Source organism: Orbicella faveolata, unplaced genomic scaffold (genome assembly GCF_042242905.1).
Source record: "Orbicella faveolata isolate gen_17 unplaced genomic scaffold, um_ofav_v1 contig_2, whole genome shotgun sequence".
Lineage (NCBI taxonomy): Eukaryota > Metazoa > Cnidaria > Anthozoa > Scleractinia > Merulinidae > Orbicella > Orbicella faveolata.
In genome coordinates this window covers 15620659-15639883 of record NW_028301547.1, presented here as the reverse complement: position 1 = coordinate 15639883, position 19225 = coordinate 15620659, and the positions used below count along the sequence as shown (strand labels likewise).

The 19225-nt window shown below is 40.0% G+C and overlaps 3 protein-coding genes and 3 pseudogenes across 3 annotated transcripts; all 6 read left to right on the top strand.

Annotated features, from left to right (window-relative positions):
• Positions 1-94: 94 nt before the first annotated feature.
• On the top strand, positions 95-487 carry LOC149112116 (protein CFDP2-like). The gene has a single exon (XM_089289291.1). It carries the CDS (start codon positions 95-97, stop codon positions 485-487), a length of 393 nt encoding a protein of 130 aa, XP_089145417.1.
• A 1024-nt stretch (positions 488-1511) lies between these two features.
• LOC149112115 (QRFP-like peptide receptor) lies at positions 1512-3275 on the top strand (annotated as a pseudogene).
• A 1728-nt stretch (positions 3276-5003) lies between these two features.
• LOC149112114 (QRFP-like peptide receptor) lies at positions 5004-7208 on the top strand (annotated as a pseudogene).
• Positions 7209-7288: 80 nt separating this feature from the next.
• Positions 7289-11013, top strand: LOC149112113 (allatostatin-A receptor-like). Its single transcript, XM_089290152.1, has one exon. It carries the CDS (start codon positions 8099-8101, stop codon positions 9266-9268), a length of 1170 nt encoding a protein of 389 aa, XP_089146278.1. The 5' UTR covers positions 7289-8098; the 3' UTR covers positions 9269-11013.
• Positions 11014-11435: 422 nt separating this feature from the next.
• LOC149112112 (QRFP-like peptide receptor) lies at positions 11436-14809 on the top strand (annotated as a pseudogene).
• Positions 14810-15400: 591 nt separating this feature from the next.
• LOC110044748 (allatostatin-A receptor-like) lies at positions 15401-18319 on the top strand. Its single transcript, XM_020750324.2, has one exon. It carries the CDS (start codon positions 15507-15509, stop codon positions 16461-16463), a length of 957 nt encoding a protein of 318 aa, XP_020605983.1. The 5' UTR covers positions 15401-15506; the 3' UTR covers positions 16464-18319.
• Positions 18320-19225: the final 906 nt, after the last annotated feature.

Sequence of the window (19225 nt, the reverse complement as noted above, 5' to 3'; positions counted from 1 at the left end):
TTGATGTCAAGGCCACTCTTTTGAGTGTACCGATAACTACCAAGGAGCGAGATCAGCGGCCTGCTGTCTTACAGGGGACGACTCCGTCATCCTGATGGACAGCAGTATGAGGAATGCAGGTGAAAGCCGAAAGGAAACTTGCATGCGGATAAGGGCGTTGACTCGCCCTAAGAAGACAATGAGAGTGGGATGTTGGAACGTGCGTACCATGTTCAGCACCGGAAAGACTGCTCAGGTTTGTAGAGAGATGGCAAAGTACAAGGTGGAGATCCTAGGGATCAGCGAGTGTCGATGGACAGGGTCTGGGCAGGTTAGGACACAAACAGGAGTGAATATAATATTCGCTGGCAGAAACGATAACCAACACCAAAGCGGTGTGGCCATTATGATGAGCAAGGAGGCATCTAGGGCTCTGAAGAGCTGGAACCCTGTGAGCGACAGAATAATAACAGCCAGGTTCAAATGCAAGCGCAGAAAGAAATACTGAGAAAAAAATATATAATGAAGGTAGGTGGTGGGAATGATGGTGAAAAAAAAATAATACGCAGCCTTTTCTTGACAATTATTTTTGATGTCACAACAGAAGGTCAAGGAACTTTTTTTTCAACAGTTCAAACTGTGTTTCCGGAGTTGGAGACTAAAAGACTTTTTTTTTCGAACATAACTGAGAAGAGTGTAAATAAGGAAACCTCCTCATTATTAAGAAGCTCTTCATATGTTAATAGATGGGCGAGATTTTTTGGGACGAAAGGACTCAACCGTTTTAAGCTTGGATGGTTTATCGTTGTTTTACAAATACTACAGAGGCCTGGGTTATCACAAACAGAAAAAAAAAACGTTTCAACAGTGCCTTCAAATATGTTCCATCTTTACATGGTATGATGTAAAGCCAAGCACTTGCTCATTTTCACTTACGCTGTTATAAAGTACACAGTATGACAGTAGAAAGATAATGGCTCCTTATAAAAAAAAAATAATAGAAAAATATTTCTTCTTCTCTCTTCTGCATTTTTGTTTACTTTTGTTAGCAGCTTCAGTCAACTGTGGGGTTTTACAAATGAAAATCCATCAACCTTACGTCAAGTTATCATAATAGGAATTAAAATTTAATAAATGCTTTTTACTATAATTAAAGATAGAGATCGTACGGACAGTTACTCGAGTTTCACGCACGAAGCGATCGTCAGACTGCTAATGCCTTTTATAGATTACGGCAACAACTTTTCGAACACTTCGTTGATGGTGATGCAACCCAAACTAGAGTTTTCCGAGACTCCCCTTTTCTTGTACCCAATTAACAGAAAGTGTGGCTACTTTGCGTGCACGAGTTTCTGGGAAAGAGTAAGTAGTATAGGCAACACAGAACGAAATATTTTGCTTTACAATAAAAGAAAAGAGGTGTACTTTTTTACTACTTATAGTAACTACCAGTTAATTTCTTAGAGAACCGAACAAAACATAAGCTAAATTTAACATTAAAGTTTCATCATATTCATCTGTAGGTTGATACGATGTTTACCGCGGTCTTATCAGTCTTTGTACTTATGTCCCTGGTCGGCAACACGCTCGTTATTTTAACGGTCCTTATCAACAAGCCCATGCAAACGACGCTCAATTATCTACTCGTCAACCTTGCTGTCGCCGACATGGTCTTCGCCTTGAGCATTCTTATAAGCTACTTAATAATGCCATTCATAACTCTACCCGAAGGACAGACCGGGCGGTTTCTTTGTACATTTATAGCGGGCGAAGGTATAGGGTGGATTGGTGCTGCTGAATCCATTCTGTGTTTGATTTATATCTCTGTTGAACGCTACTTTGCCATTATTCATCCGCTTCGTCAACGCGGCAGATTTACTCGGCGTCGCTTAAAAGTTTTCGTCGTTGTTGGTTGGATTTTCGCCTTACTGATTAACATTCCCGACTTTCTTCATGTCAAGAGCTACCAAGCCGGAGCACGTTTGTGTAAAAGCGACAGCAACTCGGAGTATGCCTACACATCCCTCAAAGTAAACAGCCTGGTTTGGTTGATTCTAGCAGGCATAGTCCCTGTGAGCATCATGGTATACCTGTACTCCAGAGTAGTGCATCACCTGTGGTTCAAATCAGTCCAGAACTTAGAAGCTTCCCAGAGGGCCGCGCTACGCTATCGCAAGCAAGTGACCATGACACTGATTACGGTCAGTGCCATCTACACAGTCTGTTGGGCTCCAAACTTGACAGATTACCTCATGGAGCACTGGAGTAAGGCGAAACCGTGGATGAACAAGACTGGCGCAGTATTGCTGACCTTCAACTGTTCTGTCAATCCTGTGTTGTACAGCATGCGGATGAAGCGCTTCCGAGAACATCTCCGTGACATGTTGTTTTGCAAGAAAAGGGGACAAGCCAGAGCACAGACGGCTAACGCGAATGCACGTTCCGCAACAGAGCGACCTGAGGAATTAACGTGTAACACAGTGGTATCAACGCCATTACCATTTTCATCTGCATTCAAGCAAGAGATGATTACGTCAAACGGTTTACTTAACGTCACGTCTGGGGTCACAGCAAATAGAGGAAGTGTACATGTAGATATAAACACATGCACAAAAATAAGGGAGGACGAAGAGGCAACTGGAGATGTAAGCACTGATTTTTCGAGTTGTCTGTAGGAAAATATAAAAATTGAGGAAACATAGGGTACGTTAGTAACTATCGGAGGTTTGGACGCTAAAGTAGACCGAGAAGCATTTCTGTAAATACCGTCACTAAAAAAATGTAGATTGTAGAAACGTTATTCAGGCCTCCAGTTACAATTAGGAACAGCACGAACAGTGAAATTTTACTCTGTGGAAGACAGGTTCTGAAAACCTTGTCGGAAGCCACTGCCAAAAGCGTAAGACAATCGAAAAACCTTGAAATGTCATACACAATCAACCGTTAAAAAGAGCCTATGGCTTCTGGACATTTTGACATCGCCAAGGTTGTGAGATAAACATGGTTCCAGTGTACTAAAATACGTGTGGGTACATATATCAGAAGGCTCAGGCTACGGAATCCTCAGACAAATGTTAGGGTCTTCAGGGTTTCAAGAACCCGAAGCTTTGAGCCTGCAGGTAATGCGACGATTCAATTAAGTTACTGCTGTCATCGCGAATATGTGTTGTGGGTGGAGACTGAGAGATCAAGGCCCACATTAGAGCTACGAAGTGGACGGAGCCTTCATTCAGCACAACAATAACATCTTTAAGTAGAGATAATTAAAATCACGTTTGCTAAGATAATGTGCTTTCGTCGAGGATATCATGGTAGAAGAAACGAAAAGCTTCAATCAAAACTTTTCCCCTAGCTAGTGCAGTATATTACTCTAAATTCAATCTTTTTTTTTTCTCTCTAGTTTTTTATTTCCAACTTTTAAAGTGGAACCTCCTTGTCACTGTCAACATCTGGCAGGGCTTGGCAGTGTCGTCTACATGTACAATTCTAATACGATTTGAAATAAAGTAATACCCCCTTGATTTGAAAATTTAAAAAGTGGAAACATCGACATATAAACACTTCAACGTACAACGGTGTAAAAAAATAAGAAATTTTGTGTCTTAAAATGAGTCCAGGAATAGATCGGTTCTCAGGATCCGGTTGAGTTACTACATAGTTAGTAGACTAACTATGGTTACTATTTGGAACACTTTCTTAATTACATTTAGTATGACAGAAAATCTTATTTAATGCCAGCTTGATTAATTGTCGTTGTCGGCTCGCTGATATCTCAAATACGGCCCTTGACTGCTGTCTTTACAGTCACAGAATGATTTTAAGTATGTCAACTCAAGTAGGGTGAATTAATTCTAACACTAGGACTGGTTATGTTAAGTTGTATTCAAGGACGCCTATTATTGTAAAAGGAATTTTAGAATAGTAATTTGTCTGGTTTTGAACACGCAAGGTAGTAAAGCTACTCTGGTGATACAGAGAGCAGTAGAAAACTGTGAATTAATCTTGGAATTAATTAAGTTACCTGTCAAAAGTGAAGTAGGAGGTGGCAATAAAATATTAATACTGAATTTAAAGCAGTTGTTTATTCGCAATATCTTTGATAATCACATCCTTATATTTAACTTCAATTTTTCAAACTTTCGGAGAAATCGTTTTATATATAGAAGACTGCTCTCATTTCTTAGCTTCCCGGGTTTCGAAATAAAATTCCAGCCATACGTTATTTGTCCCCTCCGTAGTTTTTTTTTTCGGTATATGTGAAACAGAAAGTATGCGGAGAAGCTTCTTTGTCATGTTAAAATGACAATTCCAATTATCTAACCTCCGTATGCTTCTGAAGTAATAAAAAAATGCTTAATTATAACGGAAACAAAAGACAGAGAAAGCACACTTTATACTTTAGAGGTTTATGAAGCATTCTTAACGAAGAAGAAGTGGTGATGTATGTTTAAGTTTGCTTGGACGTTTATCCTTCTTTTTTCACAAGCAGAAACGCCTGTTATAGCAACAACTCAAGTTTTGGTAATTAACGTAGCTCCCAAAAGACAATGTCTTCAAGACAGGTCCATATAAGGATCTCTTCATGTTGTAATCAATTCAAAGCAGTGCACCTGTCAGGATATGTAGGGTATTTTCCTTCGCCTCTTTAGAAAAAGATGTTTAATTAACATAACACAGAAGACGATTTCCAAAAAGGATCCCAAAAGTAATAATGAATCTCACATTATACCAACAGTTTTTGCAAACATTTCAGCAGTGAATCTACTACTCACACGACCAAGGCAAACATCACTGAAAAGTTCAGTTTATACCACCAACACATTAATTTCCGGCTCAGGAAGAGTAAGTAGCAAACATCAGAAATTTTTTACTTTAAAATAAATCAACATGTGTATTTTGTACTGATCATAGCAGCTTTTGGGCTGATTGACTACAGTTGGAAGAATTAAGCCAGGCTAAACATATTAACTTTTTGCTATTTTTTTAGTCGTTGACGAAAGTGTTGTTTCTTAACTGTCATTGAGATGATCTTCATTGTGGTGTTATCAATCCTTGTACTTACATCCCTGGTCGGTAACACGCTGGTTATTTTAACGGTCCTTATCAACAAGCTTATGCAGACTACGCTCAATTATCTACTGGTGAACTTAGCTGTCGCCGACATGATATCTGCCTTGTGCATAGGCATCAGGTACGTTGTGACGCCATTTATAACCTACCCAGAAGGAGAGATAGATCGGTATCTTTGCATGTTTCTTATAGACGGCGACCTAGCCTGGGTTGGTGCTGCTGAATCTATTTTGTGCCTCGTGTACATAGCTGTTGAACGCTACTTTGCCATTGTTCGTCCGCTTCGTCAACGCGGAAGATTTACAAGGAGACGTCTGAAAGTTTTCATCGTTCTCGGATGGAGCTTCGCTATTTTTATGAGAGTGCCTACTTCTTTGGAGGCCAGATATTATCATTCCGACCTAGGTGTGTGCAAAAGTAACGATAACATGGCGGGTAACATGGTGATCAAAGTGCACAGCCTGGCTTGGATGATTCTAGCAGGCATAGTCCCTATCAGCATCATGGCATACCTGTACTCCAGATTAGTCCATCACCTGTGGTTCAAACCAGTCCAGAACTTAGAAGCTTCCCAGAGGGCTGCGCAACGCTATCGCAAACAAGTTACCATAACACTAATTACGGTCAGCGTCATCTACGCGGTCTGTTGGATTCCGATATTGGTAGGCTACCTAGAGGAGTCCTGGAGTGAAGAGATCCTGTGGATGGAGAAGACTGGTAAAGTATTGCTTACCTTCAACTCTAGTGTCAATCCAGTCCTATACAGCATGCGGATGAAACAATTCCGGAAACATCTTCGCGATATGCTTTTGTGCAAGAAACGGCGAAGACGCGGAGGACAGTCAACTCAAGTGTGTGGGTCCTAACATAAAGCAACCAATCAATGGATCTGAGGAATGCGCGCGGAATCCACAAGCCGCAACATCACTCTCATTGCTACCAGCGTTTAAACAAGAGGTGTCCAAGACGGGAAATTTACTTGACCTCACGAAATATCGGAGAAAATCTTCGATAATAACGAGGGATGCAGTCGACAGAGGGGATTGAGAGACTGCCACTTGCACAACAGAAAAGTCAAAGAGGACGAAGAAGTAAAAGGGGACACAGGTATTGATTTATTTGAAAGTTCCCAGGAAAGCATGAAAACCAAGAAAAGCTCAATTGCGCTGAATACTTTGGTAAGCCCAGAAGGAAGCTCTCCATGATTTGTTGTTTTGCAAGAAAAGAGGAAGAGCCAGAGTAAAGACAACTGAAATGAGTGCATGTCCACCGACACGTCAACCTGAGGAATTAACGTGTAACACAGTGGCACTAATACCATTCCCAGATGCAGGCCTTATTTTTCGAGTTGTCTACAGGAAAATATGAAAATTTAGGAAACGTAGGGTACATAAGTAACTATCGGAGGTTTAGACGCTAAAGTAGGCCCAGAAGCATTTCTGTTAATACCGTCACTAATTTAGCCCTCCATTTACAATTTTGGGAAGAGAAAGAACGGTGAAAGTGTCACTACGCAAGACGATCAAAACCCTTGAAATGCCATACACAATCAACCGTCAAAAAGAGCCCAAAGCTTCTGAAACAAGCCCGTCTGGAGATATCGACATTGCCAAGGTTGTAAGATAAACATGGTTCCAATATACCAAAATACGTGTGGGTACAAACAGCAGAAGGCTTAGGCTACGGACTCCTCCGAAAAGTGATAGGGTCGTCAATGTTCTGATAACCCCGTAACATTAAGCCTGCACAACCAGACGCAAGGGCTACTGGGTAACCGCGTGGCCTTAGTTCCCATGCGATGATTCAAGTTTCTCCTGTCAAGGCGTATACGGGTTGTACTTGGAGACTGAGAGGTCAAGGCCTGCATCAAAGATAAGAACTGGAGCTTTCATTTAGTACAGCAATAATTTATTTTAGCAGAGATGATTAAAATCACGTCTGCAAAAGGATGTTGTGCAGTTCGTCGAGGATAATGCAGTGTATTATACTTTCAATTTAATCTCTCTTTTTTTCCCCTAAAAGTGGAACCTGTTGTATTGGGAAACGTCTTAGATTTGTAAAACAAATTAGCCAAATCATCCAAGGGGTGCAGAAAGAAATACTGAGAAAAAAATATATAACGAAGGTAGGTGGTGGGAATGATGGTGAAAAAAAAATAATACGCAGCCTTTTCTTGACAATTATTTTTGATGTCACAACAGAAGGTCAAGGAACTTTTTTTCACCAGTTCAAACTGTGTTTCCCGAGTTGGAGACTGAAAGACTTTTTTTTTTCGAACATAACTGAGAAGAGTGTAAATAAGGAAACCTCCTCATTGTTAAAAAGCTCTTCATATGTTAATAGATGGGCGAGATTTTTTGGGACGAAAGGACTCAACCGTTTTAAGCTTGGAGGATGGTTTATCGTTGTTTTACAAATACTACAGAGGCCTGGGTTATCACAAACAGAAAAAAAAAACGTTTCAACAGTGCCTTCAAATATGTTCCATCTTTTCATGGTATGATGTAAAGCCAAGCACTTGCTCATTTTCACTTACGTTGTTATAAATTACAAAGTATGACAGTAGAAAGATAATGGCCCCTTAAAAAAAAATAATAGAAAAATATTTCTTCTTCTCTTTTCTGCTTTTTTATTTACTTTTGTTAGCAGCTTCAGTCAACTGTGGGGTTTTACAAATGAAAATCCATCAACCTTACGTCAAGTTATCATAATAATAATTAAAATTTAGTAAATGCTTTTTATAGATTACGGCAACAACTTTTCGAACACTTCGTTGATGGTGATACAAACCCAAACTAGAGTTTTCCGAGACTCCTCTTGTCTTGTACCCAATTAACAGAAAGTGTGGCTACTTTGCGTGCACGAGATTCTGGGAAATAGTAAGTAGTATGGGCAACACCGAGCGAAATATTTTGCTTTACAATAAAAGAAAAGAGGTGTACTTTTTTACTACCTACAGTAGCTACCAGTGAATTTCTTAGAGAACCGGACAAAAGATAAGCTAAAGTTAACATTAAAGTTTCATCATATTCATCTGTAGGTTGATACGATGTTTACCGCGGTCTTATCAGTCTTTGTACTTATGTCCCTGGTCGGCAACACGCTCGTTATTTTAACGGTCCTTATCAACAAGCCCTTGAAGACGACGCTCAATTATCTACTCGTCAACCTTGCTGTCGCCGACATGGTCTTCGCCTTGAGCATCCTTATAAGGTACCTACTAATCCCATTTATAACTCTACCCGAAGGACAGACAGGGCGTTCTCTTTGTACAGTTGTCACAAGCGCAGCGTTAGGGTGGATTGGTGCTGCTGAATCCATTCTGTGTTTGGTGTACATTGCTGTTGAACGCTACTTTGCCATTATTCATCCACTTCGTCAACGTGGCAGATTTAGTCGGCGTCGTTTAAAAATTTTCGTCGTTGTTGGTTGGATTTTCGCCTTACTGTTTAGCATCCCGGACTTTCTTCGTGTTAAGAATTGCCACGCCGACCTACGTTTGTGTATTAGTGACGGCAACTTGGACTATGCTTACATATCCATCAAAGTAAACAGCCTGGTTTGGTTGATTCTAGCAGGCATAGTCCCTGTGAGCATCATGGTATACCTGTACTCCAGAGTAGTACATCACCTGTGGTTCAAATCAGTCCAGAACTTAGAAGCTTCCCAGAAGGCCACGTTACGCTATCGCAAGCAAGTGACCATAACACTGATTGCGGTCAGTGTCATCTACACAGTCTGTTGGACTCCAAACTTGACAGGTTACCTTATGGAGTACTGGAGGGAAAAGATCACTTGGATTGACAAGACTGGTACAGTATTGCTCACCTTCAACTCTTGTGTCAATCCTGTGTTGTACAGCATGCGCATGAAGAGCTTCCGTGAACATCTCCGTGACATGTTGTGTTGCAAGAAAAGGGGAGAAGCCACAGTACAGGCAGCTGAAATGCGTACACGTCCCACAACAGGGCAACCCGAGGAATTAACCCGGAACACAGTGATACCAACGCCATTCCCATTTTCATCTGCATTCAAGCAAGAGATGGTCACGACAACAACTTCACCTTACGTCACGTCTGTGGTAACAGCAAACAGAGGAAGTGTAGATATAAAAACATGTGCAAAAATAACGAAAGGCAGAGAAGTACATGTGACTGGAGATGTAGGAACTGATTTTTCGAGTTGTCTACAGGAAAATGTGAAAATTGAGGAAACGTAGGGTACGCAAGTAAGTATCAGCGGTTTAGACGCTAAAGTAGGTCAAGAAGCAAATAACATCACTTTCAAAAGATGGAATGTGTACAAACGTTCTTCAGCCCTCCATTAACAATTCTAAGAAGAGCAAGAACGGTGAAAATTTCACCGCGCTAAACACAGGTTCAAGAAACCTCGTCAGCGGCAGGTGCCGCCATCAACTACGTAAGACAATCGAAAAACCTTGAAATTCCATTTATTATCAACGGTTAAAAAAAGCCTAAGGCGTCTGAAAAAAACCTCTCTGGAGATTTTGTTAGAGGTTGTAAAATAAATTTGTTTCCAGTGTATTAAAATACTTGTGAGTACACAAAACGGAAGGCCAAGGCTACGGACTCCACAGAAATTAATTTTGGTCTTCAGAGTTTGAAGAACCTCGAATCTTTAAGCTTGCACCACCAGACGCCAGTGCTGCAGGGTAACTGTCCGGCCTTAGTTCCGATGTAACCATTTTACTTGCTGCTGTCAACGCGAATGAGTGTTATGGCTGGAGACTGAGAGATCAAGGCACACATCAAAACTAAGAACTTGAGCTTTCAATTGGTACAAAAATAACATATCTTTTAGTAGGAATGATTAAAATCACGTCTGCAAAAGGATGATATTCTTTCTGTCATGGTTTAAGAAAGTTTAAGAAAAGAAAAGGTTTCAGTCAAAACGTTGCGCCTAGTTAGTGCAGTGTACTTCTCTCAATTCAATTTCTCTGTTTTCCCTTGTGTCATATTTTTAAATTTTAAAGTGGAAGCAACACTTTCAACATCTGGTAGAGCTTCACAGTGTCGTCTACATGTACAATTCCAATTAGATTTGAAGTACATTATCACGCTCTTGATTTGAAATTTTAAAAATTGGAACATCTACATAACATTTCAATTAAAAAAACTTTATTGACAATTACCTGCCAGGATCCGGTTAAGTTATTAGGTCTTATTATTGGAACCTTTTCTTAATTACATTTAGTATGAGCGAAAATGTAATTTGTTGGCTTATCGATATATGCTGGCTCGTCGAACCTTGACTGATGTCTCCACAGTCAGAAAGTGATTTTAAGTGTCTCAACTCAAGTAGGGTGAATCAATTCTAACACTAGGACTGATATTGGCAAAGTCAGTGGCTTCAAGGACGCGTACCATTGTAACTGGGATTTTAGTTGGGTACCTTCTTATACGTACTTGTCTGCTGTTTTTTATCACAGATACAGAGAGCATCAAAAAAGCATATGTATTAAACTTGGAATTAATTAGGTTATCAGTCCAAAGCGAAGTAGGAGGTGACAATAGTACATTAAAACTGAATTTACAGCAATTGTCTGTTGGCAATATTCTTGATAATCACATCTGTATATTCGTCTCAAGCTTCAGGGTAATCGTTTTAGATATCAGAAGAGCAAGACTATGAGCTCTCTGACTATAACTGTTACGCTTGCTTTCCGTGTTTCCCGAGTTTCAGACTAAAATAAAAGCTATGTGTTACTCGCTATATTCGGTATACAAAATGTGGCGTATAGAGTAACCGGACGAAATTTTATCAAAGCCTCTTTGTCATGTAAAAATGATAAGTCAATAATCATAACTCCATATGCCTCTGAAGTAATAAAAAAATGCTTTCTCATAACGGAAATTAGAGAGAAAGAAAACACAGTTTATACTTAAAAGGTTTGCGAAGAGTTTATGACGACGAAAAAGTGGTGATCCAAATTGCTTGGACATTTATCGTTCTTTTTTGATAATCGAAACGCCTGCTAAAGCAAAAACGCAATTTTCAGAAAACCAGCTGCCCATAGACAATGCCTTCAAAACAGGTCCATCACTTCGTGTTATAATTAATGTAAAGCAATGCACCTGTCAAGATATGTAGGGCATTTTCGTTTCCCTTTTTATAAAAAGACGCTTCATTAGCACAAAAACATAAAAGAAGATTTCCAAAAAAGGTTGCAAACTTTTAAAATAATGAATCTCATATGATTACAATAACATTCTGCTGCGAACGTTTTAACAGTGAATCTCCTGCTCAAAGGCAACTATGATTGAAAGTTAAGATTACACCACCAACACATTAATTTCCAGCTCAGGAATATTAAGTAGGAAACATCAGAAATTTTTTACTTTAGAATAAATCAATATTTGTATTTTGTACTAATCATAGCAGCTTTTGCGCTGATTGACTACAGTTGGAACAGCTAAGCTAGGCTAAACATATTAAGTTTTTGCTTCTGTCACTGAGATGACCTTCACTGTGGTGTTATCAATCCTTGTACTTATGTCCCTGGTCGGTAACACGCTGGTTATTTTGACGGTCCTTATCAACAAGCCTATGCAGACTACGCTCAATTATCTACTGGTGAACTTAGCTGTCGCCGACATGATATCCGCCTTGTGCATACGCATCAGGTACGTTGTGACGCCATTTATAACCTACCCAGAAGGAGAGATAGATCGGTATCTTTGCATGTTTCTTATAGACGGCGACCTAGCCTGGGTTGGTGCTGCTGACTCTATTTTGTGCCTCGTGTACATTGCTGTTGAACGCTACTTTGCCATTGTTCGTCCGCTTCGTCAACGCGGAAGATTTACAAGGGGACGTCTGAAAGTTTTCATCGTTCTCGGATGGAGTTTCGCTATTTTTATGAGAGTGCCTACTTCTTTGAAGGCCAGATATTATCAGTCCGACTTTGGTCCGACGATGACATGGCGGGTAACATGGTGATCAAAGTACACAGCCTGGCTTGGATGATTCTAGCAGGCATAGTCCCTATCAGCATCATGGCATACCTGTACTCCAGATTAGTCCATCACCTGTGGTTCAAACCAGTCCAGAACTTAGAAGCTTCCCAGAGGGCTGCGCAACGCTATCGCAAACAAGTTACCATAACACTAATTACGGTCAGCGTCATCTACGCGGTCTGTTGGATTCCGATATTGGTAGGCTACCTAGAGGAGTCCTGGAGTGAAGAGATCCTGTGGATGGAGAAGACTGGTAAAGTATTGCTTACCTTCAACTCTAGTGTCAATCCAGTCCTATACAGCATGCGGATGAAACAATTCCGGAAACAGCTTCGCGATATGCTTTTGTGCAAGAAACGGCGAAGACGCGGAGGACAGTCAGCTCAAGTGTGTGTGGGTCCTAAAATAAGGCAATCAATCAATGAATCTGAGAAATGCGAGCGGAATCCACCAGCAACAACATCACTCTCATTGCTACCAGCGTTTAAACAAGAGGTGTCCAAGACGGGAAATTTACTTGACCTTACGAAATATCGGAGAAAATCTTCGATAATAACGAGGGATACAGTCGACAAAGGGGATCTAGAGACAGCCACTTGCACAACAGAACAGTCACCGAGGACGAAGAAGTAAAAAGGGACACAGGTACTGATTTATTTAAAAGTCCACAGGAAAGTATAAAAACCAAGAAAAGCTCTATTACGTGAACAGCTGTCGAAGCATTGAAGACTTTGGTATTAAATCCCAGAAAGGAGGAACACTACCCCAGAAACAGAGGTAACTGCTGTAAACACAATGCTGTGAAAAACGATGTAAGCTGTTGAAGCAGAACTCAGAACTCTGTTCTCTTAATCAACAGCAACTGAAACGGTAAAAACTTTGCATGGAATAAGAACAAGTTCCGGAAATCGTCTCATAAATAGCCTCTGCGAACTAAAAAAATTTCAAGGAACTTGAAAGATCATATGTGACCAATTGAAATGCTAAAATCAACCCGGAACGACAAGGAAAAAGTTGATGAATCAAATACTTGTCATTTCCTATTAGGGGCCAGTGAAGGATCGCCACTGCACAAAAACACTTTAGATGTCAGGGCCTTTTTTTGACATTACAGAAGAGCACATGGTAACAGAGAGAAAGAGAGATTCTGCGGACTACCAAAGCTTTGTCAGTGAAACAGTTGCTTTTTAATTACTTACACCAAATTACTTACTCACACAAATATTACAACTCTGGCGACGACGACACTACAACGGTTTTAGTTTAAAAAATATTTGCAAGGCTGACTGAATAACGTGGTGAGTGGATGCGAGTGGTGCTGGTGCCTAAGAAAGACGTTTTCTACGAGTCCATGGTGCGGGCTACAGGACCACAGTAAACTTGTGTGCTGTTGTTGATCAATATCCTGTCGGAGAATTATCTAAACGGAAACACCCACATGGGGTTCTACCACTACAATCGGTTGCCAGTTGGATTATCTAGTTCTCCATCAACGTTTCAGCACATTCTGGATGGCTCTTGGATCAACTGCTTCAAGAAGTAAAGTTTTCAGTTAGTCGGTCGGAGGACACCCTATCTCAGGCCACTAATCTAAGGTACAATTTGAAAACATGCTGGGGAAAGTATTGAAGGGCTTACAAGAACATGGCGTCCGATTGAATCGTGCCTTTACCGGAGCTAGATTCCGAAGATATCAGAAAGACACTTTAGGTTGCTATCTTTATTCGTACAACGCCTAGGATGCAATATTATTCAAATCTGATATATTCGTTTTTCGTGGTCACTTCAATTCTTTTGGTTTTCTACCAACAGGACATACAAAGTTAGGCTAAGAACGTGTCCTTGTTGCGTGGCCCAGCCTAGTTCTTATCGTCTAAAATTAAGAATGTTCAGCGGGCTTGAATCAAGATTTAGATGTTAGTAATATGGGAGTGTGTTGCCACATTTGATCCGTGGGACAAAGCTGTAATTTGAAACTTCTTGTTATCTACACTTAGAAAGTGATAATTTAATGTATCGGCAACTTGGTTCCCTTTCTTAGCTTGTAAGCTAGCCCGATATGCCACTCTAACCCGAACTGATATTTTGAGAGTAACAAAAAGCTAGCTTACATGAACAGAATTCAGGGGCGTACGTAATTCAGCATGGTCTACAGGGGTTTACAGTTAAAAAAATCGAAGGTCAATCAACGGTGGCAAGCGATGTTAGTCATATTTTTGTAGAAGTGGGTTTGTTGCGTAAATAATGTCAAATGTTACCAACGTTTTCACAAAACGTAACCCTTCAAGAGGCATTTGGAATCGTCGCACTGATAAACGAAGAGCTAAACAGAACGAAATTCACATCTTGTCAAGCTTTAGTGATCCTCATTATTCCACATAATTCTTTATTGCCAGAGAAGATGACTTCCCAAACAGGAAATTAAATATGAAATTATTCAAGTTATAAAAAACCTTGCAAAATAACATACAATATTAATAATCTTTAACAAAGTATCTATCAATAAAAGACTTTTTGAATAGCTCATTTTCGACCCCATGGGATTGTGAAATTATGGTCACGTTTCTCGAGTGCTTTCCCTCTTTTGTGAGGATGTATGAAGCTTGTCCATGGTCTTGCGGTGTATTTTTCTCACTAACATATAGCGGGAGTGTGTACATAGAGAACGTCTTATCAAAGGCTGTTTGTCTTGTGAAAATGAAAAATCCATTAATAACACCGTAAGACGTCAATGTAATTAAAAACTTATTGTACTTCTGCAGAAATAAAGACAAGGAAAACCACTATTTGTATTTACAGGTTTCTGAACAGTGTTCCGCGGTATGTTTTCATGCCTGGTCGAAAATTCTTGCTGTCTTATAAGATCCGGAAACGTCCAAGGACTATGTATGCTCTTAATGATATTCCATCCAGGCTTCATGTTGTAACGTAAAGCCATGCACCTGGACAACATAGTAGGGCTTTTTCGTTTGTCGTGATATAAATTACAATGTCTAGTTGTTAGCATTATTACAGAAGATAAATAACCACCGCAGTGGTTCTGAAGGTTGGTTGTAAAGTCATTGCAAACCTATCACCTTCAAGTTAATTTGGATTAGCAGGTGAACTAAGTTTCGAATAGTTAAGCAAGGTATCAGCTCAAGACAAAGCGTTGCTGCGCCTTTTTACCGACGACACAGTGAATCCAAGTTATACCGCAACATCCGGCGCCAGTCGCAAACGCAGTTAAGACAGGGGCATTTTTTCTGTCATATAATGCCCTAACAGTGCCAGCTTAACCACAGGATTTAGCAACCTTTTTCTACCGCTACTTTTCAGAACCTAACGGTAAATGAAAATAAATAAGCGTTTTGTTTTATTCCTTGAGGTAGCTAGGACTGATGCCTTCCAGTTGTATTGGTGCATTTAAGCTAAGTTAAACATTAAAATTTTGTTTCATGTTTCAGTTACAAGTAAAATTGTTCCTGGGTTGTCGATGAGATGATTTCCATTGTGGTGTTATCAATCCTTGTTGTTATGTCTCTGATCGGCAACACGCTCGTTATTTTAACGGTCCTTATCAACAAGCCTATGCGGACAACGCTCAATTATCTCCTGGTGAACTTAGCTGTCGCCGACATCGTCTTCGCTTTGTCCACTGGAATAACTCATGTTATGATGCCACATCTAGCCCACCCCGAAGGACATACAGACCGTTTTCTGTGTGCATTTTTCGCAGGTGGAGGTGTAGGGTGGATTGGTGGTACTGTATCCAGTCTGTGTTTGGTGTACATTGCTGTTGAACGCTCCTTTGCCATTATTCATCCGCTTCGTCAACGCGGCAGATTTACTCAGCGACGTCTAAAACTTTTCGTCGTTATTAGTTGGATTGTAGCCATTCTTATCTGCATTCCAGTATCTTTTCTGACTTGTTATCATCCTGATTCACAATTTTATAAAACAGGCGGTATTAGCTTCATAACCAACAAAGTAAACAGCGTAGTGTGGATGGTTGTAGCAGGCATAGTCCCTGTGAGCATCATGGTATACCTGTACTCCGGAGTAGTGCATCACCTGTGGTTCAAATCGGTCCAGAACTTAGCAGCTTCCCAGAGGGCCACGCTACGCTATCGCAAGCGAGTTACCGTAACGCTGATTACGGTCAGTGTCATCTACGCAGTCTGTTGGATTGCAAACTTGACAGCTTACCTTATGGAGCACTGGAGTGAACTGATCCCGTGGTTTGACAAGACTGGTACAGTATTGCTCACCTTCAACTGTTGTGTCAATCCCGTGTTGTACAGCATGCGCATGAAGAGCTTCCGTGAACATCTGCGTGATGTGTTGTTTTGCAAGAAGAGGGGAAGAGCCAGAGGGAAAGCAGCTTTACCGCATGTGGGGCCTCCAGAGGAGCAACCAATCAACCGTTCAGCCGGTAGTAGAACACGAAAACTCTAGCACCATTCCGGCTTATTTTTATTAGCACCCGAACCAGAATTTTTCACCATACAAAAGCTTCCCTTAAAGTTGCAAAACGCCGGAGAAAATCTAGGATCTCTGATGATCACTGAGGCTGCAGCAAAAATAGGCAATATAGAAAGGGAACCACATGCACAGCAATGACATCAAATCAAACGGCAACAGAAGATAATAATATAAGGGGACTGTTTTTCTGTAGCGGCGATTGCGACGCACAATACTATAACCAAGGCTACAACGACGATTTCAGTTCATGTCTCTTGTGAGTTTATGCTTTTTGCAACTGTTATGCTAAGCGGCGTTTCGAGGACTATGAAAGTACCTTGGCACTAGTAACTGCATGGGGACTCAAATCAACTATTAAACTCAACCTTCAGCTTTTGTTTAACTATTTTCTTTATTTGTATGTTTGTCTATTTTTTCAATTCTGGTTGTGTTTGAATCCGATGGCTAACCAGTTTCTGTAGTAGACAAGTGATCATAATTTGTGAGATGTGCATTTGTTGGGACTGATGCGATGTTCATTTTCACTGAACAACGGATTTCCTCGTATTAATCGCTATTGTTAATGAGCCAGTGACAGCATTTCAAATATCTTATGTTTCCCACCTTAAGTTTGAGTAAAAATATCAGGATCGAAACCTTACAGAATTACTGGTTTGAAATCGGATTTCGAACCTTATTTGTGCACAATGAAGATAAGAACAAAAAATGATACATGTTTATAACGTCTGTATATAGATAAGCCAAAATACTAATCTATGACGTAACACACTACCAACTCCAATGGCATTAGAGCGGTTTTCATTTGAGTATCGAAAAGTAATTGCTTTCGCATCAACTACGCTACACGATTGGTTTAAAAAATTCGCGCCACTTTTTCATCCAATCAGAAGCAAAACCAAAAACCAATCATGACTCGTTCGCACGCGCTTTCCCGCGCTTTGCGTCAGCTACATGTAATAACTTCGAGTTTTGATTGTTTCACTGCATTGTCTGCGTCCTTTTTGATTGAATAGAGTAATTACTTTGGTTTTGGTTTTACGACACTCAATTGAAAACCGCTCTATATTATTCACTAGTGGATTACAACGCATAATAACAATAATAATAATAATAATAATAATAGTAATAGTAGTAATAGTAATAATAGTAATCAAAACTATGACAAAATTCTCGAATGTGATTGGCTATCAGCAGCCCGATTTGAGCATTAATTGGACAGTGTAGCGCCATGAAGTGAAGTGAAGTGAAAGACTTTATTTAATGAGGGTGACCCGTGACAGTAACTTAAGTTACTGATAAACTTGGGGCCCTCAGCTTAAAATAATTAGAATGCTAAAAATATATTATTTACAATAAAATGCTAAAATACGATATTATTTACAATAAAATACTTAATTAAGTTACTATTAAAAATGGTTACAAATAATAAACTGGACTTACAATTTCGAACATACTACGAATAATAAGAGTTAAAAAATTCCATTAGTTTTCTGAGAGTTAAGAATAGTATTACATAATTTAGCCTTAAACGATTAACGGACTTCTCTGTTTTTAAAGACCGGGGTAAACTGTTCCAATCTTTAATAGTTCTGACGGCGAAAGTGCGTCCTCCCTCAGAGGCGTTTCTGTGAGAGGGGCATAATAAATTTAAATTACAATTTCTAGTACTTCTCGAATGGACGTCAGAGTTTTTCCTTAAAGATGTGTTCATGTATTCAGGTAAAGTTCTGTTTATCCTTTTGTAGGCCAGTGCACATCGATTTATATAAGCTTCTTTGTAAAAGGGGATCCAGTTTAGCTTATTAAATAAAGTGACAGTTCGACTAGTACGTTGTGCTGCAAGAATAATACGCGCAGCCCGTTTTTGCATACGGAGAACTCTCTCGAGTGCCTCTTTGTTACACGATGTCCATACTGTGCTTGCATACATGAAGAGTGGTTTGATTACTGCGTTATAGTAGATCAATTTTTGATTCTTTTTCAAGTAGCAGCTTATATGGCGTAGAAGACCAATTCGTTTTGAAAGTTTGTTACATAGTTCGTCAACATGTGCTTCGTAAGTTAGGTTCTCGTCGATTATCACTCCAAGAAGTTTATGGCTACCAACTTGTTCAATTTCTGCATTTTGCATCCTAGCTTCAAATTTTCCTGCGTCATGGGTTATACGTCTGCGCAGACGCTTTCCCGTAGCCAACAACGCTTTGGTTTTCTTGGTATTTATAAACATTTTGTTTTCACTAGCCCATTTCTCAACTTCTGTCAAGTCCTTTGTTAATGATTTGTTTAGTGCAGGAATAGCTTTCCAGTCTGAGCTTAAAGACAAGGTGGTATCGTCTGCATAGATATCCATAGTTGACTTGTGAACGTTTAGAGGCATGTCATTGACAAACAGGAGGAAGAGCACCGGTCCCAATATTGATCCTTGGGGAACGCCCTGTCTGATAGTCAGCTGTTCAGATGTAGTTTTCCCTAATGTAATAAATTGCTTTCTCTGAGACAGGTACGATTGAAACCAGGCAACAGACGGAGGGCTTGCACCATAAATAGACAGCTTTTTTAGAAGAAGTTCGTGATTTATAACATCAAAAGCTTTACGAAAATCTATAAATACCAGACCGGTCACTTCGTCATTGTCCATGTTTTTCAGGATGTGATCCGTAAGTCTGATTAGAGCTGTTTCTGTAGAGTGACCTGATCTGAAGGCTGATTGATACTCATAAAACATGTTGTTGTCA